The 26,596-nt window shown below is 44.1% G+C and overlaps 3 protein-coding genes across 4 annotated transcripts; all 3 read right to left on the bottom strand.

Moving 5' to 3' along the window:
• Nucleotides 1–351: 351 nt before the first annotated feature.
• LOC114767117 (cyclic nucleotide-gated cation channel beta-1) lies at nucleotides 352–15,447 on the bottom strand. Its single transcript, XM_028958668.1, is given in 38 exon segments — nucleotides 352–2,139; nucleotides 2,264–2,456; nucleotides 2,562–2,708; nucleotides 2,784–2,902; nucleotides 2,977–3,060; nucleotides 3,154–3,251; nucleotides 3,343–3,502; nucleotides 3,656–3,797; nucleotides 3,885–4,007; nucleotides 4,130–4,194; nucleotides 4,280–4,366; nucleotides 4,491–4,541; nucleotides 4,659–4,867; nucleotides 4,961–5,128; nucleotides 5,470–5,624; nucleotides 5,701–5,802; nucleotides 6,162–6,194; nucleotides 6,542–6,704; nucleotides 6,792–7,025; nucleotides 7,027–7,401; nucleotides 7,718–7,751; nucleotides 7,825–8,110; nucleotides 9,884–9,943; nucleotides 10,410–10,556; nucleotides 10,636–10,999; nucleotides 12,245–12,266; nucleotides 12,357–12,432; nucleotides 12,524–12,584; nucleotides 12,692–12,798; nucleotides 12,923–13,013; nucleotides 13,115–13,139; nucleotides 13,563–13,671; nucleotides 13,797–13,825; nucleotides 13,963–14,032; nucleotides 14,149–14,203; nucleotides 14,305–14,326; nucleotides 14,453–14,531; nucleotides 15,353–15,447. Coding segments are annotated over 37 exon segments (4,557 nt in total). The 5' UTR covers nucleotides 14,525–14,531; nucleotides 15,353–15,447; the 3' UTR covers nucleotides 352–1,920.
• Nucleotides 15,448–17,412: 1,965 nt separating this feature from the next.
• mmp15a (matrix metallopeptidase 15a) lies at nucleotides 17,413–23,527 on the bottom strand. The gene is made up of 10 exons (XM_028958881.1): nucleotides 23,135–23,527; nucleotides 22,338–22,486; nucleotides 22,139–22,261; nucleotides 21,738–22,045; nucleotides 21,498–21,659; nucleotides 20,722–20,987; nucleotides 20,453–20,591; nucleotides 19,167–19,317; nucleotides 18,958–19,073; nucleotides 17,413–18,260 (listed from the first exon to the last, which is right to left on the bottom strand). The coding sequence occupies exons 1-10, from the start codon at nucleotides 23,276–23,278 to the stop codon at nucleotides 17,842–17,844; spliced, it is 1,977 nt and encodes a 658-aa protein (XP_028814714.1). The 5' UTR covers nucleotides 23,279–23,527; the 3' UTR covers nucleotides 17,413–17,841.
• A 255-nt stretch (nucleotides 23,528–23,782) lies between these two features.
• Nucleotides 23,783–26,161, bottom strand: zpd (zona pellucida glycoprotein d). 2 transcript variants are annotated; one of them, XM_028958883.1, is made up of 9 exons: nucleotides 25,908–26,161; nucleotides 25,775–25,826; nucleotides 25,598–25,705; nucleotides 25,295–25,503; nucleotides 25,039–25,196; nucleotides 24,709–24,951; nucleotides 24,444–24,627; nucleotides 24,219–24,318; nucleotides 23,783–23,989 (listed from the first exon to the last, which is right to left on the bottom strand). In XM_028958883.1, the coding sequence occupies exons 1-9, from the start codon at nucleotides 26,115–26,117 to the stop codon at nucleotides 23,862–23,864; spliced, it is 1,392 nt and encodes a 463-aa protein (XP_028814716.1). In that variant the 5' UTR covers nucleotides 26,118–26,161; the 3' UTR covers nucleotides 23,783–23,861. The 2 variants fall into 2 exon arrangements, with proteins under 2 accessions (XP_028814716.1, XP_028814715.1); XM_028958882.1 differs by having other exon boundaries at nucleotides 25,598–25,826.
• Between the last annotated feature and the right edge of the window lie 435 nt (nucleotides 26,162–26,596).

Below are 26,596 nucleotides of genomic sequence, written 5' to 3'. Positions count from 1 at the left end.
GAAGCGCGGCGCTTGGCCACGTGACGTTGCAGGGAACTCTGGGAGAAGTAGTTCAATCGTTACAACCAATCAGAGTCGCTGTTTCTCATATACAATTTAACATCGAAATATTTAAAAACTGTAGCACTTTGCTAATATTTTTCAGTTAGCCTTTTATGGACAAAAAGCACTGTTAAACATTTAAAAACATTTAAAAAGGTTACGGTCAAAGTTTGAAAGGAATCGATTTGATTTTAACATGGGACACAATGAAGACGTCCTTTGCTTGATCCCTCGAGTAGGTGGAGCCATTTTTATTGGTCTTACCGTGAAATTGTATTCTCTCAACATACAATAAATACAAACACAGTCTTTTGTTAATATAATTTATTGAAAACCAACAGACTGGCATGCAAACAGCAGGTGCTGGAATTTGAATGAAGCATTGAAAGTTTGTCAGATTCCAAATATCACCTCCTAAATCGATTCGCCTATTTATTAATCTACCTTATTTTTTAAATGTTATAAGGCAGTTAAAAGGGCTGGCAAGACATGTCCTATAACTAATCACATAGTGTACAGTTCATAATCACAACCTCACGAAATATACAAAAAAGTGTGACAGTCCTATAAGCATCTTATTTATTTTTCAGTTACAATATCATTCAAATATTAGCACAATTTACAAGCAAAGGATAAATGAAATATGAAATAATTTGCTAAAAGGGCAATAGGGACCTTGCAATAAGATAGCTATAATGCAAACTCATTCTTCTAATCTTAAAATATATTAAATCATAACGGTCATGTAATGTTTGTTCAATTTATTAGAAAATGCTGAGTTGTTGGTCTTGCAAAGTTAAAAGTAAGACAAGTCTCAATAAAATTGAACACAAAGCGTAAACTGTAAATGAGGAGAAAAGGCAACTGACTGACATATTTTATATATGATGTGTATGTGTATTTCTAAGAATTTTCTGCATCTGTTCTTACTTATGCTGCATTGTTCAATTTCAGCAAAGCGTTGCCTCGACCATACACCTCCAGCTCACATCTGGAGGCAGTTTATATAGGAAGATCTAATGGCGTTTCACGCTGTGTCGCTCCACCCTTTGTCTCTGTTATAACTCACAACTTCGGTGCCGTAAATGTGCTGGAGCAAAGAAAAAGCCTAAAAACAAAAACTATGTTAGGGACCTTACCCAACTGAGATCGATTAAGAGCGTACTTTCACAGTCCCTGGGTCCCTTTCAACACAACCACAGCTGGGGCGCGAGCTGGGAGGGAGCCTCCCGATTTGTGTTTGTGTGTTGAAATGGTTCCAGTCACGGAAAGCATGAAAAAGGTGTTTAAGGTCAGAGTGCACTGCAGTGTCACGGTTAATCTTAAGGCACTTTCAGGTTTCAACAGCAACAGCAGACAGAAAGGCAAACCTGGAGAAATACAGCAACAGTGCGGTTTCACTCCACGCATATACAGTGGAAAAACAAAAATTTACACATTACAGTATTTAACCTAAAGGTATTCATATTTATCCGACGCCCTTCTCCAGAGCGACTTACAACCAGTAGTTACAGGGACAGTCCCCCCGGAGACACTCAATGTTAAGTGTCCTGCTCAGGAACACAATGGTAGTTGGTGGGGTTTGAACCTGTGACTTGTCTGCCTTCTGACTCACAGGCGAGTACCTAACCCACTAGGCTACTACCACGCAATGTGTTAGCATTGTCCACAGATGTAAAATTATAGCATATTACTGGAGAGTCTTTGCATGTGTTTTGCAATGTTTGTTGCTATGCTGTTCTAAAGGACATGTTGTTCTGTGGTGTATCTAACAGAACAGCATGGATCAATAGTTGTCCTGTCCTTAACCTACAGCAAGTATACCGTATTTTTGCTATCATTTCATGTTTTTGAATGGTGTGTACTTTGTTTTTAGGACTAATCCACCTTTTTCTTCCCCTTCCTCTTTCCTCCATCCCCTGCCTCTGCTTTCTCCTCCAGCTTCTCATCAGCAGAGGTCATGTCTTCATCTTGGCAGGAAGGAGCTCTTTGGGTACGCAGGGAGCAGTCAGACCTTTGTGAGAGGATTTCAGCCTCCTGCTCCTGGTGCTGGCTCGGCAGAGGTGAGGTCGGTTGCAGGGACGAGGACACAGACGGCTGTTAAAAAGAGATCATCATCCACTTTCTGTTTCTAAAGTAGCCAGTGAGTGTAATTATGTCTGGATGCTACTGTGTAGGTGTGCAGCAGATTCAGAGGTCCACTGGTGTATGTCCACAGTACCTGAAGAGAGACACTAGACTTGTTGGCCTTCTCTTTCAGCTTGGCGAGAGTTCCTTTAAGTCCTGATTTCTCTGTCATTTCCAAGGCTGCCTTAAACAATTTTGGGGTTTCTGCTCGGGGAGGGATGACCTGGGCTGGTTCCTTAGTTTCTTCTTTTTTTTCTGTTGGCTTCTTGTCCTTCGTCAGCATTTTTCTGAGGTGAAGAGGGAGAGTTTACACCAGAACAAAGGTAAACCAACATAAAACACTCCCATTGGTTCAGCCCATCTGCTCAGTGATGGTGATCTAGTTCCCTTACTTGGCTTTCTTCCTCAGAAGCTTCTGGGACTCAGGATAATGCACCAGGATCTCATTTAGGTCTTTTTTATCCAGGATGAACAGATTAGTGAAGCCATGGGCGATGACGTTGGCGGTTCGACGATTCCCCCCACCTATAGCCAATAAGCTTGGCAGAACAACAGCCAAGAGTCAACCATGGAGCGTAGCTCCTACATCAAAGGCTAATCAGCTCAGTGCCTACCTGATCTCTCCAAACACAGAGCCTGCCTTCAGTGTGGCGAAGACCGTCTTCCCGTCAGGACCGCCCACCACCTGCACCTCCCCTGCCTGAATGATGTACATCTCCCGTCCAACTTCACCCTGCAAAAGCTGGAATTTAACCAAGAAGAAGGGCTAGCCATGGCCACGTGGCCATTTCCTTTTGAGTCCTTTACCTTTTTGCAGACATAATCACCAGGCAGGTAGACAACAGACCTGAGACTTTTCAGCATGTCAAAAATCATTTGCCTGTCACAACCCTGAGAGGGAAAAATTATTTTGAATTACGAGGAACACACATTTGAGGGCGTTTGGCAAATTGTGATTTAAATGCATTGGAATTGTGGAAATACTTGGAAAAGAGCAACTTTGCTGACGATGGAATAATTCACATCCACAGCAATATCCATCCTCATCTTGTCAGGAAGATGAATCAGCAGCTCCTGTTCATCTTTAAAAAAAAAAAGAACAAAGCAAGAGCAGAATAAGGAACGGTCCTCCTCAGATCTGTTGAAGGTCTGGGTCTTGGCAAAATACCTTACCCAGCATGCCCTGTGACTGCCAAGTGTACTCGTACCAGGTCTTGACACGGTACTGGACCTCCTTGGGTATGCGGTAGGCGGCCATATATTTCACGGTGTTGTCCATACAGGCTCTGTAGTACGTCTTCCCTGCTGTAGCTGCCCCCACCACATCCCTCATCTGAGAGAACATATGGCCAATTTGGCACCGAAACAGTTCAATACAGCCTACAGTTCAGAGCCATAAACCTATAAGTACACCGAACCAATAAATTGTGTTCATAAAAACCCTGCTCAACTGCAAATAAAACAATGAAAAGTGGTGGCGGCTGACCTGTCCAATCATGATGGAGAACACAAACACTCCCACAAAGTAATTCACGAGCTGGAACACAATTTCAAAGAGTGAGGTGGGTTCAGGCAGTCCCCCGATTGTGAGGAGGGTCTTCACAGCAAAGTAGTAGCAGCGGATGTAACTGTGACGTGAGACGAGAAGACAGCGATCCTTCAAGACGCGGCTTTTTCACGCGGCTGCAGGTGCCCACACTGGACATCTCACCCACCTGTTGCCCTCTCCACTGTAAACCCACTGGGTGCTGCCAAGGCCTTGCCACGCAGAGTACCAGTAGAACAGACAGGCGTTACAGTGCAAGGCATAAAGCAAGTAGGTCGTAGTGCGGATGACTCTACAAAGACATGCATGGAAAATGACTGTAATTCACTTATGCAGAATCCTATGCAGAAATTTTCTAAGAATCATTTTTGAATTTACAGAGTTGCACCAAGTAATTTTGAACCCTATCCTTACCGATAAACGAATGCTTTAGTCAGTATTGCCTCCAGACGATCATTAAACTCAAAGAAAGAAAAAACCTGAAAAGTTAAACTGCATGTAAGCAACTATAAAACATACAGCATTTTGGCAGAGACTGCCATTTCTAAGGGTATGAAAGTTTACCTTCAATACTCGAGGTAACCGTAGCAGAGCGTTGAATCCTGTTTTCAAGTAGAACAACTCTAGGGGAATTAGACTAAGGACGTCCAACTGAAATCCAAACAGGAAATTTAGTCAAAAATACATTTATATGTATCCTAGATCTATGTTACGATAAAAATCTCCTTTTAAACAGACTTAGCAACAGGTTGTTAGATCATGAAAAAAAAATTACCTTAAATCGAAGCTTTTTCATGTAGTTTTCTCTCATGGCCTTTTTGTCACACTACCAGATGCGGACAAAAAGCTATCAGTACCAAGGATTCATACTAATTTGCTGTGAAAGCCATTCACTGCAGACACAAATCACTTAACAGCAGTTCCTCCCAAGGTATCCTCTTACCACAATGTCTCCACCACGCACAAACTGCAGCCGGGGCTGGAAAACCAGGATATCCAGGATGTAGACCAGATCACACAGGTAGTCTGTGAGAAGCCACATGTAGATATTTCCGGGAGTCTGGTATGGGAAAGCCCAGCGTACAGGGATGAGCCAAATGTTCCAGTTCCAGGCCAAGGACACAAAAAACAGCCACAGCACGTAGACCACATCTGTGGCGAGTGGGAGAAGAATAAAAAAGATTCAATTAGTGCAGGTGGGAGGACAATGAAAAAAAATGAGCTTACTATGTGAAAGGTGCTCACTGGTGAAGGGGTCGATACTGGTTGGGATCCGAAACTTCAACACCCTCCTGACCCAGTTTGGCTGCTTCATCTGGCAGCAGCGGTGCCCCTCACGGGCTTCCTGAGCCGGAGGTGGCTCTGGCTCAGCATCTGGCTCTGGAGGGGGCGCTGCAGCCGTTTTGGATGGGGCTGTGAGTAGAGGTTAACAGACTTGAAGGTTGGACTAGAACACCTGTTGAAGATGTGTGCTTTGGAGACTCTACACGTGTTTTTAATCCCTGGCTCTAATCAGTCAACCACATAAAACATTTATTTGTCCATTCCATGCATAGCAAACGTGACCACATCCTGCCTAATTCGAAACACAGCTTGTTATAGGAGGGCTCTTGGAATCACAATCCAGTCCAAGAGTGAGCACTGCTGTTCTTCCAGTTGTCCCCAAACCAACAGTGTCACAGCAGGGTGAAAAGGAGACCCAGAATTGGACACCATGGGTGTAATGAAGGTTAGCTGTATAGATCATCACTCACAGGCTGGGGGAGTTTCATCTTCCGAATCATCCGGATCGATGAGCTTTTCCTTCGCCCGTTCTGTTCTCTCCTTAAACAGCTTGACCAGCTCCTGCAGCCGCTCATTAACGAAGGTGCTGGTCTGACTGGCAGACGAAGACGGCCTCTCCTTTACCCTGCATGACGAAGGCGTCTTAACCAGTGTATTCTGTGCAAATTAGTGGACAGGTTTACTGTGTTTACTTCACTGACCCTTCATCCGCACTCAGCAGGCTACTTTGGCTGGGCCATGCCCTGATCACTGTCTCTGTCTCTGTCTCGTCCTCATCCTCGTCCTGGGAATAGAGCCTTTTTCTGAGGTCGATAAACAGTGCAGTTATTCAGCAAGTTTCCACCCCAAGCAACACACAAGTGAAGACTAGTGGGTCAAAATGGACAGATGTTCTCCGGATAATACTGCTGAACAAACTGGTAAAATGCAGTCATGATGAGGTGGTGCTGTAGCCGGTGGACGATTAAGGTAAGATCAAGTTTTGCATTCACTAGACACTATGAATTTTAATGTATTATAATGGGCTGAAAAAAGAAAATTAATGCAAATCAGGACTTCTGTACCAATGAGGGTTAATGGAAATGTAAGTTTGTGGTAAAGGAGTTAATGAAGAGATGGATGGATCCAAGTGACAGACGTTGTCTATGAAGTTATATCTTACATTTTCGTCCAGATATTTTGCAGTTTTTTTTCTCTGAATTCATCCATATATCCATATACACAACAATGACAGTGCATATTGTGTGAGGTTGTAGTTGTTAAAGACACAAAACAAAGGGAGAAAAAGAAAAGTTACTTTTCTAATTTTTTAACAAAGGAAGCACAATATGTAATGCTAAAGTAATGGTGATTTCATAGGTCAGACCAGTGGAACATATTATACAAAAAAAAAATACTAACAAAACAATGCAATACTAATTATATCCCAGCACATGAGGCCATAACCTGAAAATGTGTATATATGCCAGCGGTCTAGTGCCCAGAGAAAAGAAACAATGTTTTATTAATAAGGAAAACTGCAATGAATTGAAAATGTCCTGCCTGGTCCGTGTTGCTTTGGGGACTCCAGGCACAGTCAGAGTCTTCAGATTGGGGTCCTGGGGGTTGATGATTTGGGGCAGGTTACGGGAACACTTCCCTCGCTGCCCATCTGAGTCTACATCCTCAACATTAACTGCGGGGTGCATGCTAAGTCTAGAACTTTCTGTAGTGAAAGAACAAAGCAACGCATGAAGGACTGAACTATTGATAAAGGCATTCCTGGCACAACGGACCAGGGTCTGTGCTTCACCTGAAGCTCGAGTTGAGGTGTGGTCATCCTCCACATGGAATGCCTGGCTGGAATGACCGGACAGCAGGTTGATGGGAGGCAAGCGGTAGTTGGGGAGGTAGGAGGGAATGTTGGGCAGGTCTAAGGCGCCGCTGGGTGAGGAAGGTGACGGGGTGCAGGGCTGGTGGAGGGGGGTCTGCCGGACGAGCTGTTCCAGCTCCAGGTCTCGATTCTGCTGCTGCTGCTTAGGCATCTTGTTGGGGCTTAAGGCTGTTGAGGCGGTTGGTGACGTTGGAGTAGTACTCCTGGGCACGCTGTGGCAGAGATGAGAGCTGCTGGGGGATTAACTGCTGGGGTAGACCGGGGAGCTGCTGCTGGGTGATCCTGGAGAGCTGCACAGGCAGCTGGGAGAATTGCTGGCACAGTTGCTGTGGCAGCTGGGAGACGTTCTGGGGAAGAAGGGGCAGGTGCTCGGTTAGGTGGGACAGAGAGGAGGGCAGCGTGGGCATGGGAGGCAGCTGAGGAGCCTTGATGTCGTTCTCCTGCAGCACCTGGTTGAAACGGTCCAGGCACACTGGTACATGGGGTATCCGCATCAGACACCCCTTTACAGCATCACAGGCAGAGGACACTGGAAGGAGAGAGTGAATGTAGTAGGGCTTGAGTCCAGCTCTGAGCTTCATTTTCTTCCCCTCGTCTATATTAACTTATGACCTAAAATATGACACATATTTTTTCCCGCTTCCCATGACTCTAAAAACTGAAACCAGGCCTAGTGCCCGCATGTTTAACAAAATTTGCCGTTTTTCATGCCAGTCTTTGACAAAAAAATATTCACAAAATACATAGGGAAGATGGAGCTTATATGATCATTTGTAGAAAGACATGAGTCTACTAAGCTACATAGTTTTTAATAGGTATTTTAGTTCTATTTTTTGAAAACTCACTATAACATTCCTGCCCTTCAATTGTGCCTTCCTCCTGCAACAAGAATAAAGGTGGGATGAATAAAAAAAAAATATTCACAATGAAAGCTGTTTCCGTCTCGTATTACCTGTGGAGAGCAGCTGCCGTCAGTCGGCTGTGGCTGCTGAGTGACAGGAGCCTCTTCGTCCTCCTCGTCCTCGGCCACAGGAGTCTCTCTGCCCTCCTCTTCCTCCGGTTCAGACTCCTCTCCTTGTGAAACAGTTCTGGGGGGCTCAGGTGATGCTAGCTCAGAGGGTGGGTCTGGCTCTTCCTCAAAAGGCGAGGCTTGTCGGGAGGATGACGCACTTTGCAAAGTCTCCTCTAGCTCTTCTTCCACTTGAGGGCATTCTTCAGCATAACACACCTCCTGACACCTGTTAGATAGAGATGCAGGGAAAGACACATTTCCAGAAACTTCCATTGACTTCCAGGTTCAAAACACTAAAAAATATTCGCTTTGAGCATCAAAACACCTCTAAATCTAGACTAATGAATACAAATATGTTTTTAACAAATCCAAATGTATCAGCTAACAGTATCAAGCAACACATGCATACAAATATTCAGATTCCTGGCTTTGCATTCCAGGCCATACTGAAACAGAACAGACTATCTTTCAGCATTCTCGTTCACTTTACATCATGGAGCAGTCAATGCTTCAGTTTACCTTCATCGTCTTGATGTTTCTGCCTCTGGATGACTGCAGTGTTATTCCCATCTAAACAGTACTAACAATCTGAGTATGGAGTCAAAACAGCTTGTCTGTGCATCCTTCAGTCAATCGAGAACTGCGTGCGGTGTGAGTAACCAGGGCAACCGTCGAGTGGGGATCCTCTGTTGCTAGGTTTCCGATGCAGTTGCTGCACTTGATGAACTGTTGCTATGGCGGCAGCTCAAATTAATTGAGGGCTTCAGTGCTGCTGTGATTGGTTTACAGTGGAAACGCCCACAGTGCCTCACATCACAAATCTGTCCTCTCTATAAAGGATCTAGAAAATATTATCCAAGCATTCATTACATCACACCTGGACCACTGGAACTCCCTGTATGTGGGTGTGACTGCCAGTTGGTTCATAATGCAGCACCCGGGTTTCTAACAGGTACAAGGAAATGGGAGAATATTTCACTGGTACTGGCCTCCATTCACTGGCTACCGGTGGGGTTCAGGGTTGATTTTTAAACTCTGCTGCCTGGCATGGGGTCTGTGATCTTATTCACCCCTGCACCGAGGATTCTTAGGTCCTCTAACAAACTTCAGAAAGTCACAAAGTGACAGGGTCTTTTCACTGTAAACTTTTAAATCTTGTTTAAAAAAAAAAGCATTTTTAATGAGCAATTATTTAATTCTGGCTAAGTTCTTGTTCCTATTTGCATAACACTCCTGCCCTTTATGTTTTCATGTTATATATTTTCATGTTTTCGCTTGTTCAGCACTTTTTTGGCCAGCTCCTGGTGTTTAAATGTGCTCTATAAATAAACCTGACTTGACTTGACTTGCAGATTCTGTACTGCAGACATCTCCAGACAATGTCTCGGAGGGCCCCAGGCATGAACCGCTTAGATCTCTCCCGGTTTCACAACAAATCAGATTCCAGTGGGTGGAAAGTTGAGTCAACTGTGTTCATCAAGAGTAGGCCCAAGAATGTGCTGAAGAAGGTGCTCTAAATCGTGCAGCGTTTCACATCATCTGCGCCATCCTATTCCATCCAACTAACCTTAACTTTTTACCAGCAAATCCTAGATTGCATTCAGTCTCCAGAGGTTTGACATACTGAAATAATTATGAAGAATCACAGCTGAACAGCAGTGGGCTGTAGAATGAAATGACCTAGAGCCGTGTGGCAATATCCATTGTTGTGGCTCAAAGTTCCTTGCAACACCCAGTGCATCACCCATATTAAAGGTTATGGTACTCCATTTAAGATTAAAGTAACTAAAGTGTGTAAAAGTAAGTAAATTGTTCTGATCATGTCAAGTTTATAGAGAATGAAAATTTTTGAAATTCTTCCAGTGTCACCCCACTGCTTTTTAGAATGTCATTTGTTGATCCAGTGGGAAGAAGATTCATTGGAATGCCTACATAGGCTGACAGAGACTCTTTAATATGGGCTTTTTCAATTCAGACCATGTGTAAGTAAAGCTCTTACTCATCGGTAACCTCCTGCGAGCCTTCCACCTCAATCTGCTCCTCCTGCAGCCCCTCTAACCTGGTGTGACAGTTACAGTGAGGAATGTCAAAAGTGCATCACAAATTATACAGCATCCAGCAGATCCTCAGGTCTACATTTACAGCATCAATCAATCAGTAGTTACAGGGACAGTCCCCCTGGAGACACTCAGGGTTAAGTTTCTTTCTCAGGGTCTCAATTTCAGTAAGTGGGGTTTCAATCTGGGTCTTCTGGTTCATAAGAGAGTATTTCACCCACTAGCCTACTTCTTAAATTAACAACATAATTTAAAGACGTATTGTATGATGGATTGACATTGTATCCCAACCCCTAGTCTAGAAGGACCTGCACAGCTTAGCTTAATTTTGTGTAGGAATAAGAGAAATAGTGTAGACCAAAGAAACGTGCCAGAAAAGAGCCATCAAGGAGCAGGTATGGAGCCACCTGCTATTTTGTATTGAAAGTTTTGGTGAGTGTGTGTGTTTTCACATCATTAGAAACTCACTCCAGGTCCACATCATTCTCTTCCTCGTGGGTCTGAAATGCCTGCTTGGCTCCCTGCCCTTCTGACATTTGTCTGACGGCCATCTCAGCCGTCTGCCTGGCCACTTCTTCTGCCACTCGCACCAGCTCCAGACGCTCAAGACGCAGGCTGTGTGGACGTGAGCTTTTCTCAGTATTTCAAACATATATTTTACTTTGCATTATTTATTTTTTTACTTTAGCCTCACCGTTCTTCCATGGTCGCTATGGCAGAGTCCTCTGCCTCCTTTTTGATGTTTTCCATGAAAGGCGTCCATCTCCCAGTCTGAGTCTCTGCATCTTCTGTGTGTGAGCAGGATGTCTGCGTCACCTCAGGCACGATCAGCACATCTGGCTGAATGGACTCGTCCAGTTTGTCCTCCACCTCATGTTCGGCCAGCGGCTGCAGCGACTGCATCGACCTCACAGACCGCATTGACGGTGGCTCCGAATGAAGTGACTTCAGGGACAGTACAGTATGCTCGGGCTTTAATGGCTTCTCCTGGTTTTCATCCTCCCAGTCTGATTCCACCTCTTCCAGAACCATATCCACAGACCTGGGGGGGAAACGCTCTGTGGGGATATTTCGGTACAGAAGGATGATAATAAACTTTGATGAATCAAATTGGTGTGCATTTTAATTCATTTTCTTCTTTATGTAAATGCAATTATCTTGGTTATACTATATGCATTATATGCACGTGACTTCTAGGATGTTATTAATTCCATGTAGGTTGAATTTTTTTATTGCATGATCTGTTATATTTCAGTGTGATGCTAGAGTAATGCTCTAAAACACAGAAAACATGTTCAAACATTATTTATTTATTTTTGCAGATGATTAGATTACATTTAATCATGATACCTCCTAAATAAAACCAAGACCTCATTACTGCTACATTTTCAGGCTTGTACAGTATCAGCCATACAGCATTTGTGCAAATTCAAGATTTATAGGAATTTTGTATTAAAAGGTGTTTCGTTCGTAGTCATAGGCCACATATTAAAGGCAATAAAGTAAAAGGTCGGGTCGGGTCGGGTGTTTGTCCATATTGTATGCATGTGGAATAATATTTAGCAAAAAAACGGATATTGTCTGAATATTGCATGCAAAGAAAAATTAACCAACAAGACTGTTTACATAAATTTGTCAAGAACTCATATAGTGAATCCCTTTTTGTCCATGGTATAACATAGTTCAATAAACCACATTATTACCAGCAGCAGCATATTACCAGGAGTAAGTGGGTTTTGAAAAAAAGGTAACTGGACTGAAAAGACTTTTTAGATTGAAATAAATTTCATGTACAGAGAAAGGTATGTCTGGTAAATCATATAGTGTCATTTTAAAGCTGCCTGAATGCTCCACTGAGCCATAAACATGATGTCTGTCTTGCTCTGTGCTGACTATATGTTTCTGTCTCCCTGCCTTTCTCTTTTCTAGTGCTGTCTAGTGTCTGTCACTGTCTATTGTTGCTTTTCATTATGTATGACATTCTGTCTTTTTCTTAATAAAGGACGTCTGTCTGGTCTCTCAGTCTGAGTGTAACAGACTGTTCCTCAGTCTTCTTTCTGCTTTTGTTTAAGGGGCTCTGAGTGCCCTCCCTCCTGAAACAGAAGGAGAAGATGGACTGAGTTAAAGTCTGCCTAACACTTGCCTTACCCAGTTACCTGAAAGTAACCTAAACCTACCAACCTACCTAAATGGACCTACAGGTAACCTCCATACAAACGGACCCTTTGGAAAACAGCCGTAACTTCCCTGATATACTTATCAAGTGGACAGAGAAGTGGAGAAAGTTCAAATAATTTACTCACCGCTTGCCATGTCACCATTCTCCTGAAGAAAAAAAGGCATGAAGTTATTTGGGTAAAAATGTTAAATGATGCTTTGATGCATACTACATCTGTACTGATATGACCTACTCACTTCTTGAATCTCTTTCATTCTGTAAACTGGCTGCGGCATCATGCGGCCCAGACCCTGAACAATCCAGCCCACCATTCTGGATAAGAAGAATTATTCAATGTTAGGCATTTTTCAGCAAACACATGCGGACACAGCAAGTCTGTGTTCTCTGTGCAGGTGACACTCACGTAGAACTCTTTAACTCCTCATCGAGGGTACTGGTTAAAGACTCGGGTGGGGGCGAATAAACTATGTGGGAGAAGAAGAGCGTTTACATGAACAGAGATGTGCAATAATATGACCACTAAAGCAACTCATGTCATGTGGCCTGTAACTCAGCAGGGGTGGGTCTGTACCTTTTTCTGAGCTCGGGGTCATCCTCCTCGGTGGCGTCTCAATGTAGCCTGGTGGCCGATGTTGGGGAATGGCATTCTCAACACTGTTCTTAATCCAGTCAAGGACACTGTTCAGCCAGAGACAGGAGAGTTAGACTATTCATATTTAAAACAAAAGCACTGACTTTAAGATCCAGATTAGGGCTAATCATTTTAGCTTTGGCTATATAACTTCAGGTTATAACAACTTACCTGGGAGGGAAGTGAGAAGGGATGCTTTCAACTTCCGACTCTTCCTCTGAAAAGAGCTCCACCACTGGTATGTGTGGCAGTAGCTCAGCATCTATAACCATGACCATTATTTTTATTTTTAATATTTTTAATATTCAGTATAATTCAAGTGAGGGAACTGTAGGACAGTATCAATAATAAAGTGGTAGATACCTGGCAGTTCTTTTGCATCATAAATCTGAAAAACAATACAAAAAAATCTAAATTTGGATTGTATGACATTATTACTTTATTATTTTCTATGGGCATGGTTTATCCATAATTCATGGTGACCCACTTGAAGCACTTCACAGATCTTGTTGAGAAAGTTTGGATGGCCTGTAGTCCTTTTTAAATATTATTTAATATAGAAATACACTCTACTCACACCCCACTGTTGGGCTGTGAAAGCTTGAATGAAAAGTTAGCAGACGCCCTTATCCAAGGTGACTTACAATCAGTCGTGACAGGGACAGTCACCCTGGAGACACTCAGGGTTAAGTGTCTTGCTCAGGGACACAATGGTAGTCAGTGGGGTTTGAACCTGGGACTTGTGGTTCATAGATGAGTTACCACTACCACCCCTTACACTTCTATCAGGTGGAGAAACCATGTCCCTCACCTCTGTCACATCCTCTGGAGGATGATCATCTTTTTTGTACTTATCGTCTGGCTGGGGGACCACTTTGCCCAGGCCTTGGGAGATCCAGCCAATCACCCCGCCTCCTTGCCTACAGGTAAAACAGGTGCCATCTTGTTCATGGAGGTTCTGTATCAGCAGCATGGTCATAGATAAAACAAGATTGGACTGAAACGATGACAGATTGTTTATTCTGCAATGAGAAGCCTTTCATACCTGGATTCTAAGCCTTCGTCCTGAATCGACTGATGCCAAGAAACACAGAATGTGATTCTGGTTAGTGCATTCCAGACATCATTGATGCTTTCACTGCTTTGTCTAAGTAATGGAATATAACGATCTTGGGACTGTGTGTTTAATCTAATCGGGCGTGGTACAGCACCTTTGCGTCAGGGTGCCCAGCAGGCTGAGGCAGAGCACTCGACAGCCAAGTCAACATCCCAGTCTGGCCACTGAGAAGCAGAGAGTCGCACAGAGAGACGGGGGGAAGAGAAAAAATCTGAATCTACTGCAGCATGAATAAGAGCCTCGTTCAACTGAAGAAACAGAGTCCAGAAGGAGCACACACCCGCTGTCCACCGAGTTATGATCTCCATCATTGGATGTCACTGATCTTGTCTTTGCTTTTTGAAAAATTGAAAGGGACGTGTTAAGGAATATAAGGAATATCATTACTTGGTATAATGTTCAAATTATGGATCTGCAGTACAACTTCTTAAATTACCTTCTTTTGATGATGAGCCATTCTTGTCCAAATGGAAGACATTTCATTTTGAAGTTAATAAAAAAAAAAAGCACCCAAATTGTCATTTAAAAATATAACAGCTGTTATGGAAATACAAGATGGAAGATCATTTAAAATGTCCTCTTACGGCGGCAGGAGCATCCTCTTCTTCTAGCTCTCCAGGGGGATGGGGAACCACTTTTACCACCCAGTTAAACATCCTGAAACTGCAAACAATTTCAGACCTTCAATCTTTATTATTATTATTATTATTAAGTACTATCATTAGTAGTATTTACTCGTAAGTGTCTCAATAGTTCAACATTTCCCTTTTCAACTTAGAGCTCCAGTACTAATAATGAAATAACTGATGTGTTATTATGTGTACTTGGTGAAAAAAAAATCCTGCAATAAAAAAGCAAACATTACTGTTACTGGGGAAACCCCAAACACACTCAGCAAAACAGAGGCAGATGCGGCCAGACATCCCTTCACAAATACAGAGCAGATAAACTGCTTCTGATAACAATGGAGCCACTGCCACAGCTATAAAGCAGGGGTTTTCCAGACGCCAGCAAGAAACGTGGAACATCTGGAATCCTAACATAGGGAAACTACGCAGAAGGTTTTAATGTACTATTAATAGTTTACTTAACTAAATGTGCATTTAAATGAACTTGTTTATATTTGAGTTACAGATATTAACTTAGACTGTACATTTCCACATACATACATATTTAAGAGGTAGAATTTACACCTTGGGGAATGGGGGGATGCACTCAGGACCTAGTTTTATTCATAAAAAATTCATATTCATCAAAACAGGCAAAAAAGATCAATTGATGAATTACTTTATCATTCTTAAATGAGGACAACCCACTCTCTCAATATGCCTGTTGTCAATCTGTATTGGAATTATTTCAATAACCAATTATTTGCAGTGCCAGTTAGGCACTTCAAACACACAGTCCAGGCCAAACGACGATGGAAATCTCTCATTAAACTTGATGAACTTGGTAACTTGAATGAAAGTTAGAAAAGACTTTACCTGACTATTCAGCAGAAGTGTTGCATGCCGTTGGGATGACAGTGGACTGTGCAGATTAGGATGAAGCAAGGCTTGGCTAACAGGATTAAGACCTGAAGGACACAGTTCTCTTTTTTGAGATCAGTAGTAACAAACACAAGAAAAAGCAGATCTGACCAGGGGGATATTACTGGGCTTTCAGATCACCTGACATTCCTATTGGATACTTCAAATATACTACTCCTCTACACCAATAGCAATTTAACATCATACAATTTCAGCATTTAGTCTTGTTTTGTTTGTTACATCATAAACACGATGATATGACCTGCGTCATATAAATTATATACCAAAATTTTTAAATCTGCATGTTACATTTTTTTGTTTCAGCTTTTAATTCAATGCAAATATCATGTTTCCTTATTTTTCACTCTTATGCTGTACACTCAATGGATGAAAATTGAGATTAACGCTGTGAGAGTCTTTGCATGTTGGTGAAGCTCATTGTTACACTCTTACAGTCCGTCTTTGGAGTGTAAAACCCAGAACACACCAATGAACCTGATGCTAAAAACAGAGACGTTGCATCAGAAACCTTTCAATTTTTCTAGAACCATCAGAACAAGGAGAACATTCTTCCTTTGAAGGTTTGATTAATGTGCTCTTAGCATCTTGTCTCTGAATTATTGTTACACCTGACAAAAGAACAGAAAAAACTGATCTGGGATCAATGTTTGGCCAATTTCTGGTGCTGGTTCAGCTGTGCTCACAGACACCTAAAGCCTTACAGGCAGGTGAACTGTCATGCAGGAATAAGCCAGGAGATCCAATAATGAGATAAACGGCGGATAATCTCACAGAGAGAAAGCCAGTTCAGTCGGGCTACATCTGCGAGGGCCACCTCCAGACAAGCAGCAAAAGTGAGGTATGCAAGGAGCCAAAAACAAAAATGAGTGAAATAGGGCATTTAAAAGACCAACACTGCTATAATCCATGTTCAATGCTTTCATAATGAGACAACAAAAGGTGCTTAAAGTGTAGCCAGAATGCCATTGCAGGCAACTTGGAGATTTCTCGCTCAGTCTGATCATAGCTTGTTGAACGGAATTCAGGGCACGATACCCTAGTAGCCTCGATTATTGCGACCTCTTACCTGATTAGTAAGGACCCTGAGTGAGATCACTGTTAACTGTTAATCTTACTGGGCTTCTGGACTCCATCTATTGGCTTAGGCCGTCTCAGCACAGTGCATCACCCGGAACCCCGGCCAACATAACAGCTGTAAAGTGAAATCGCCACACAGAACCATTTATTCTTGTTTATCGCGTCTTCCATTAGCAGGCCGACCGCTAGATGATGAAATAGGGCCGCTTGCTTTTAGCAGGACTCACTTCGCTAACATCTGACAGAGGGGGAGTGTGTTTGCATAAGATAACGGTGGGAGTCATTTTTTAAATACATTTTTTTATTGTGAAAAAGCAACACATCAGTACATATATCTTTAAAAGCCATACATGCCCTGCATGATTCTTTCCATTTCAAGAAAACAATGCAAAAGTGTAACATTAAAAACAAATCTGAGGAGCAGTCTGCTTCCAACTTCTTGCTTAAGCAAAGCAAAGAAAAAAAAAAAAAAAAAGATGATTACAAATTTGAAGTCATTAAGACTATGCGTGCGAACACACATCATACATAACTAATTTGCATTTTATTGCTAAATTGCACAGCATTTCAGGAGGGTTGTTTTGTGAAACAGCAGTAAAGGCTTTTAACACTTGGCACACTCAACAAAATAATAAAAAAAACCTCCTACACTCCCTTGAAACTATTAAAGCACCACAGATTGTGAACAAAGCCATTCACAGGCAGAAACCCACGGCCGAGAATCTGACTTTATAAACAATGATTCCCGACCAAAAAGTGGCTGCGGAACAGAGCAGGGGGTGGAAACATGGTCCCACAGGAAGACGTTTCTCGGTTGGTTCTCCAGAAGAAAACACAGTGGAGGAGCTCGCAAATGTAGGTCACGTGGCACGGTGCCAGAGGAGCCACGCCCACCCCGCTCCCCCCGTTCCCCTCCACCTCAGCTAATACAGAGCCAGGCCGACCCCCCCCAACACACACAACTCCTAAATCAAAAACATCTGGATAATGTGAGGCCAGGCCAGGCTTTGCTGAAAAGCCTGAAAACCTTCCTAGATGTGCGGAGAGACCGCAATGGTTTTGTGTGAAAGGAGCCTATAAACAAAGTGAGCAGATAGTAGACAATTGTAGTGTGTTACACAGGAAGCACCAAAATACAATTTAGCAACATACAAGTTTACCAGGACCACAACATTAAACCACTAAACAAATAATTACAAAAAAAAAGTGCAAATTCTCTGCTAGACCAGAGTCACAAAGTTAGAGCACCACGGATGGTTAAGAGACAGAGAAGACATGTCCTTGAGAAACATCTGTTGCGTGTTTTGTGTGGGTTTGTGGGAGTGGGGGAGAGAGAGAGAGAGAGGTCAAACCCACTCCTGTAAAGACCGCTTGCAATGCACCAGATATTTTGGTGCCTCCTTCTTCTGCAGAGTGGTGATGATGACATAGATCACTCCCAAGATGCACAGCACCAGGATCAAGGGCACAGTCACCAACACAAGCGTCATAACCTGATCGTCGTGATTGTTGACCTTGACCACCACATCCACCTTCTTTTCTCCATCTTCATTTCGGTCACCTTTGTCACTGTAATCCACTTCATCGATTGTGTTCTTCTCATCAGGTTCCTGTTTACGGTTTGGGTCGACAGTCACAGCCGGATCCGGGTCCACCTCACAGCCCATGAAATCTGTAAGAATGGATCGAGGGTATCCATGCTCCACCTTTAACTGCTTGTTGTTGAACTTCCAGTACTTGGTGCCTTTGTAGAAGTAGGTGTATTCTGGGGAAGATGCAGAACAGATGAAAAGGTCAAACCGAGAACAAAAATATAAATCCAAAAGGTTACGGTCTTAGCTCTGCTGCACAGCAACAATAATAAAAGCAGCCAACAGGGCTGAGTCAAGTCCCATCATGTTGAGAGCGCTGTTTGTCAAGACCAAAGAGCAGCCAAGGAGACTCTAGTCTACACTTGAATAACATGAACAAAATGAACTTTAAAAGACCTTGTTAAAAACACATTCCAAGTCATTTTTTTGGTGGAAAGCATTTACAATGTAATCAAGTTGCACTCCGAGCAAAAACTTCATCTAACAGAGGGATAAGAGTGCAAAAATTAAATAGATAATCAGTAATTAAAGAATAACATGCGTGTCATTAATGATTTAAAATGGAGACTTAAAATTTTGTTAATAAATTCAGTAACAGGAGTTGAAAATAAAGGAAATAAAAAAAAAATTAATTCATACAATGTTCCATTAAAATATTTCATAATTTAATTTGGCTTACTTTGATGGGACAAACTGACAGACATAAGTAATTCATGATGTGCTGAATGTGATCAAATAAATTAATTGTGAAATATTGTTTATGTTTTTATTTTCAATTCATATTGAATTCATTAATGATTATTGATTAATTTATCTAGTTAATTCTGGAATATATCCTAAATACGGTCGCATTCAACACTCAGCGCTCACCTCCATCTTCACTGAGGAAGGCCCCATTCGTGGAGGACGGCACTCCATCCCACACGCTCAGGGACTTCGGGTACTCTTTGTCTACTGTGCGCGTTTCCTCATTGAAACGCCAGTATCTGGATGAAAAGCAAGAGCAATGATAAAATTAAGCCTTGATGCGTGGCCAAGACACCAAGACGGCACAGATGAAGGAAAGCGAGCATTCGTACCGATCTCCTCTGAAGAAGTACGTGTATCCAGAAGGTTCCCACCAGATAGCGGTCTCAATCCTGTCCGTGGGAATGCCCTGGCCGTACCGGAAGAGCTCCTGAGGATAACCAGGCTCTACATCAGCCTCGCGAAATACCCAGTACTGGCTCCCTGCAGGAACCAGGCGAGGAACAGGCATGGAGAAGAAAAAGAAGGTAAAATTGGGATAAGCATTTAAAAATTTCCCTGTACACTTGTAATCAAAACCTATTAGCCATAAATTTATGACCGCTAAGTATTGCATATGCATCCTTATTGCTGCCAAAACAGGCCAGATTATGGCCTGTCATGGACCAGACCTCTGAAAGTATCTGCCACCTTCTTCCATTATTGCAATTCTGATGCAACGGTCCAGTGTATCCACTTATGGCAGCACAAATATTTCCGAAACACCACAAACTGACACCTCTTTCAGAACCAGCATTAATTTTTAAAGAAAATTTAAAATACAGTATGGATTGGACAACCGTTGAAGACCAGGAACATCCCACAATAGTGGTATGATCGAGACATCCATCCATCACAATTTCACTAGCCCATTTTCTCCCACCAAAGCAAGGACGAAATATTCAGTAGTCCTGATGTATTCCACCCACTTTCAGGTCTCATTGTAATAAGATAATGTTGTTAATTCATAGATAATTTCACAAATATATGGTAATGTACTGCTGAATTAAAAGTAATGTGAAATTGTGGGTAGCATTGTATCACGTTTTACACTATGATTCCCACTCATAATGATCTTCCCCTCTACACTAAGCAGGAAACATGACAGGTGCTAACCGAACCTGTAGGAAGGTCAACGTGGCGACGACAAAAGGGGTTCAGGTCCAGAAATTAAAATGGTGGTTGTTGTGTTACAAAAAGATGGCAACACGCCTTTTATTCCCGGCCAGGCTCTTCAAACCGAAAGCGGGGCAGTCAGCATGCGGAGTGACTGACTCAATCACGCCGAGCAACACAGCTGCCAGAGGCTCATTTTCCCCCTATTCCCCACATCCCCATCTCAGAGTGCCTTACCACTGACATCATTCGGCCGAACAATATATCCTCAACTGGGGAAACAGATGGCTTAAAGACACAGGCGTGTTTTTATTCGACAGAATGTAATGTTATTGGGATGGGCTGTGATTCTTGGACGTGAATTTGCTGAATACTGTATTTCAAAAATTTACATACATCAGTGGTCTGACAGCCAATTTTAAAATGAAAATGGCCAAAACAAAAAGCAAATGTGCACACAGACCTTTAAAGAAGACAAATTTCCCATCGTGCCGTTCATACGCAGCATCTATATCATCTGGAAGTCCCATCCAGAAGAGGGAAATGGGCATGGGGTAGTTGTCCAAAACCTTATTTCTTCTGACCCTCCAGAACCAATGACCCTGTAAGTTGAAGAGAATGAAAGCTACTGCAAGGCAACACAGGCCACAGTGTGCACCACAGTGTGGTCAGAAGGACAACCAGAGGACGGATGGAGAACTGGACCATCCGATGGTGGGAATATGCTTTTACCTTGAAGACAAACATCTCTCCTCGCAGCATGGTGACTGTGTCAAAGTCCCCATCACAAATATAGGGTGCACCCCCGGCTGGCCGTTCGGTGGGCCGGGGCTTATTTCTCGTCCTGGTGGGTGAAACAGGTGGGACCCAGGGCTGGGTTGGTCGAGGCTTAGGTCTGGGTGTGGTCCGGGGAGGAGACGTGGATAAAATGTCTGGATCCTTAGGAACAAGGGAGGTCACGGTGGTGAGAGATGGGGTGGGGGTGCTTGGAAGAGGGCCTTCAAAAAGAGCACACATGTTTATTAAAATTATTCTTCTGTTAAATGTTACGTTTTATACCTGCCATAACCTACTTTTCTACCAGAAATAAATACTTATATATTGAGCTAGGCACTGGAAAAAAAGAACTTTATGATGACTGTTTTTGGCTCTCCCATAATTGTACTCTATGCCGCAATAATGAAAAATTCATTATTTGCCTGATCCTAGTGCACATTACACTCCATTACTCACTCACTCACTCTCTGTCTCTGAGCTCAATGTGCGTCACACTAACTTTCCATTCAAGACTGCGGGAGGAAGCTCATGAAGAAAACTCATTTGCTCAGCGATGAAATGAAGGGTTTACAGGCTGCCCACAGCGGAGAAACCAGAATCCCGCTGATACACCATTACAACTCGTGCCAGTTCAAACAGGCCCGTACGCCACTGAGACGGATCCGTTTACGGTCCAGACAATCGCTAACATCGTAATCATGGGAAAACCGAAACGATGAGGACGGACCCACCGTATATCTGATGAATCCCAAGTATGTCGTCCTCCGTGAGGGTGAAGTTCTCGGTGTCCATCCATTGGTAGAAAGGAGCCATTACAGCAGTTGGGTTGTTGGAGTGCTCCAGGCCCAAAGCATGTCCAAATTCATGCACAGCAACCAGAAAAAGGTCAATACCTGGACATGTAATAAGAAATGTAATATAATATTTGTTGAAAACGGAGATGAAACTCTAGAAAGCACAATCTGTAGCACCTTCTTCATTTCTGCTGCTCAGCGTCCAGGGCTCATCCAGGTCAAAGTGGGTATCGCCACCCATCCCAGGGCCAGGGAAGAAGGCGTGGGCCAAGGATCCTCCCTCTCCATCGAACAGAGACATGTCGCCATGGAAACCGGAGGCAAACAGCACAAGCATGTCTGGCTCTCCATTGGTGCCATTTGTAATGTCCTTGGAAGGGATTTCTTCAAAGCGCAGAGGTGTCACTTTCTGCCACATGTTAAACGCCTTACGAATAGCCTCCTGGGTCCTCTGCTCACCAATCTTCGGCGTGTGGCTCAAAATGCTGCCAACAACACCACATTCACCTTCAACCCTTCAATTCACTGGGTATGGAAATACACACAATAAAGTCTGTGCTCTTTATAAATGATATTACCTGTAAGTAAGCTTGTCCTTGTCCCATTTGTGTCCAGTGACAGCAAAGCGCTTTCTGCGCATTTTTCCCTCGTCCTGCTCCACAAAGCTGTCCGGTACGCCACAGCGAGGCCTCTTCATCGCACTAAAAAAAAAAAAAAAACTATTATATGGAAAATCCAAAATAGCATAGTGGCTTGGTGTAAAGGGGACTGACGTACTTGATTGTGTCCTGGTCCATCTCCCCAGTAACCTCTAGGCCATAGAAAATCTGCATGTCCTTGATGGCATTGGACAGGATGTGTGCAGACTGCATGGTGGACATCTGCCTGCTGGCTTGGGACAGGTAGCCGTACGTCCGCAGCCATGACTTTGAGTGTGAAGGAAACACACGACACCATCACAGAGAGACACAAACATGGGAGAAAATGGACGAAGAACAGACGGACAGTATATGAGCGGCGGCATGTTCCTCTCTGTGTCCCCACTGTGACACTGCGTTCATTGTGCCCATGATCCCGGAGGCACGGCCAGGAAACTGGTGCCAGACATGTGTGCCAGACATTCTTACCAAAGATTTTCCCCTTTTTCGGCCAAAGGATGCAAACCAAAAAAAGGAAATTGTAGATACTTCAAATTTGTAAGGCACATTGTGTCAGATGTTGCAACCCGAAGAACCTACATTTAATAGCTTAACATTTTGCACCATAAATGTTCAAATCCCGCCCGAATCGAACTGTTCGGCACATACGGAGCAGGACGGAGACCTGAGCAGCCGGCAAAGATCGGGCACTGACCGCATTTACAGCTCATTTCACTCCGTTACCTGTTAACAACTAATAAAGTTTATTTATCCTTTAAGCCACACAAAACATTTTCTATATATTCTTTTTTTTATTTTGCTCATATTTCCATTTCTATCTAAAGTAACTGTGCAGGGGGGAAATGAGCATCAGTAAATATCGCATTTTCAGCCAAACCGGGACGGATCAATAACGAGGCGGCGCAGCCTGGTCACCTCTGCGTGGAAGGGCTCCTCCTCGGCGGCCGCGCCGCGAACCGCGACCCGCAGCGACGTCAGCAGCAGCAGCAGCGCCGCCAGCGACGCCGCGGTCCCGGCCAGCCTCGAAGCGGCGGCCGAGGGGCTCCATCCGGGTGGCATCTTCCCCCCCGACTCCTCGCCGGCCCGCGGATCAGGGCCGAAGGTCGGGCCGCCTGCCGAGCGGCCCCGTGACGCGCGGAAAGTTGGCGGGTGCGCGCCCGACGGAGGCAGGACGGGGACGCGCACGGTCGCTCATTAATGGGAAGCGGCGGAGCGCGGTCCAAAACTTCGTGGAAGTTTCGAGTCGCGATCGCGAATGCGAACAAAACGCTGAATCCCTGCAAAGAGGAAAAATAAAAAAAAAAAAAAAAACTTGTCCAGCAGCAGCAGCAGCAGCAGCCGCCCGGCCACGATTCCTCCGGAGGGACTTTTTGGCTCCACCCGCCCTGACGAACTCAGATCTCAGCCAGTCCTCTGCAAACAGGCTGCCGAGGGGAACACACGCGACATGTAAAGTCCCCTCGAGCTGTTTTTAAAAATAAATTCTGGGGTGTGTGGGTGCATATTTTGACCATCTACATGGTGCTTTACTTGGTAAAAGCATGTTGGGATTGTGCAATATATATATATACACACACACCGGAGTGTTGTGAAAGAAAGAGGGAAGAAATAAGTCATAAAAACCAAATATGCAGATTTTATTTCAGTCTCTATTTTGAAAAGGGAAGGACTGCCGCCGGTTGCCAGCCTTTGCCATGGAGATGAGGATGAGCAGAAAAATGCCCAGGACCCAAACTGTGCCCACTGGAAGCAGCAAAACCATGATTCCATCTGTAGTGCAAGAGGGGGCGGAAAAAGAAAAGATAAAAATAAAGAAACAAGTGAAAGTGATTGTCATTATGAAACACTGACAAGGAAACGTGTCTTCTGCACTTAACCAAATCAGCCTTGGTGAGCAGTGTCCCACTTGATTAATATAAATTTCCCTTTTCTGTTTTTAAAAAAAAAAAAAAAAAAAAAAAACACACAACACTTTATACAGTGTTTGATTCACACTCACTGGATTTGTGATTGGCTGGTTCATCTATTCTGATTGGTCCGTAGGACAGAAGGCCTTGTGTGGGCTCACCAGCCTCCCGCTTTGTGATGCCACTGCACTTCTGGAAAGCGGTGAACGAAACTGCGTAAGTATTCCCTTCTCAAGCATTTAAAAAAACAGGAACACTTAAAATATGATTAACAAAAGGAGAGTAGCAGCATATTTGAATATATACATAAACCTTACAGGAATGCATAATTCAGCATCATCCGGCGTGCACAGGAACACGTTGCAGTGGAGGTAAAGGTCGTACGGCTCGGTCACAAACCGGAACATGTCAAAGGAGTAGCGAACGGTGGAATTTCTGCCGTTGACCTGCTCGTCTTCCCCGGTCTCGTTCAAGAACATGACAGTGTGGTCACTCACGCAGCTGCATGAGGGGCGAAGAAAGCGGTCGGGTTAAACCTGGGGTTCCAGGAGCCCCCCCCCCTGTATTAAAACCACAGCTCACCCCTCCTCCAGCAGGGAATACATGAGGCCTGCGGTCTGGTTGTGCTCGGCAGACTGGGAGCCCCAACAGTCTTTCACAATCAGGGAAAAGATGTCCTCGGGCTGGGTGACGCTGACCTGTACGTACACCTTGTCGTTCAGCTGGAACGTGGGAAAGGAGCTGAAGGCCTCGGAATACGTGGCATCTTTGAAGAGGCTCATCTCGACCTTCGCATCCAGGTCCTCGACCCGCATGAACGTCTCGCTTTTAATTGAAAACACTCTTAATTTCTAAAAGGCGCGGCACAGACGGCGGACCTTGCAACATGAACATGTTGAGGAACGTTTCTACCTGGAGGCTGGGATGATCGGAAAAGGGAGGCTGACGCTGCGGACATACGGGTAGACGCAAGAGTAGGAAATCTTCACCACCGGCTCGCGAACGATGTTCTGATAGCCCTGCGGGTCCGACATCAGCGTTAAGGAATAGGAAACGTGTGTGATGTTTGCCTGCGAGACCGTGGTGAACAAGGGGAGGAGAGAAATAAAAAACCCCAAGAAGTCGATCAACTGTGGAAACCGCGAACATCAACTAATAATCCGGTCACCTCGAGCGGGTTCCCACCACAGGCCACATACTGGTCTTTGTAGGTCCGTACTAAGTAGTACGAGACGTTGCCGATCACCTCTTGTTGCGCTCGGCACGATTCGTTCTGCAAATGAAGAGATTCCACCCCTATGTTGTGATACTTGAAGAAATCATCTTGGACCATGATGGTAATGAAGTCTTTCCCGCACACGACATTCATCTTCACAGCTTGGGACAAAAAAAAAAAAAAAAAAAACCAACGAGAGACCAAAAGTCAGAAGTGAAGGGCCACGGGTCGACGACTAATTTGCATGGTGACTACCTTTGTCGCACAGGTCGCCGTAGTAGCCGGTCACACATTTGCAGGTGATCTTATTATAGGCCAGGACGCAGCGATTGGGATCAGTGCAGCGCGTGACGTCACATTGCCCTAAACGCAGACGACACATTAATAATGCGCGACCCTCGAACCCCGCGCCACAAAAAGTGCTACGCTCACCGACAACGCCACCGTCGAAGAGGCAGAGGAGAAGGACGAAACAGCAAAACACCTGCGAGCAGACATGAAACGTGTTGGATTATCGTGAATTTTTTTTTTTTTAACCCTGAAACACATTTGGTCGACTGTACACCTTCCCGACGTAAAGAAGGCTCATCGTAACGATGCCTCGAACCGCCGCTCGACCAGAGAGTCCACCACGAGTCTCACCCGGCGTCCCACCAGGCATTAAATAGCCGTGGGCCAGACGGGGGATGATGCGCATCACCTGCGGCCGCGGCCATGATGCCCGTCCGGGGTTTTCACGCAGACGTGACAGTTCGAAACGATGCCATCGTTCCATCGCTCTGTCCCTCAGGCCTGGCCGGCACGGGGCTTCCAGTGCAACTTTTCTAATGCAGCGCTTAGAGGACGACTTTATACGGACAGTGGCGGTAATAATCGGGAGTTTTAATTACCATAAGTAAGCTCGTGGTTACATTATTTATACCACACATTCAGATGGCAGGTGAGGGTGACATATTAAATCAGGACTGCTGGATTCTACATGTTGCGACTCAAATGCATAATTATTTTCACAGGCTCACGTCGAACTTTATAGGACTACAGTGCCCTCTAGTGATCATAAAGGGAAGTAAACATTACTTTTATTTTCTGATTCTTGAGTCATCGAGGTGAAAAAAAAACGGGGAGGACGAAGGAAAAAAAAAGAAAAACTGATAATGTGACAATGCAAGTGGCCCGACCTGAGACCTGCTGGACCCTAATAATATAATTGATATAGTTGATAATGCATTCCCGTAATCGAGCTACGACGCTACC

This window comes from Denticeps clupeoides, chromosome 17 (genome assembly GCF_900700375.1).
Source record: "Denticeps clupeoides chromosome 17, fDenClu1.1, whole genome shotgun sequence".
Lineage (NCBI taxonomy): Eukaryota > Metazoa > Chordata > Actinopteri > Clupeiformes > Denticipitidae > Denticeps > Denticeps clupeoides.
The sequence above is the reverse complement of the archived record's forward strand: the minus strand, read 5'-3'. Positions and strand labels throughout refer to the sequence as shown.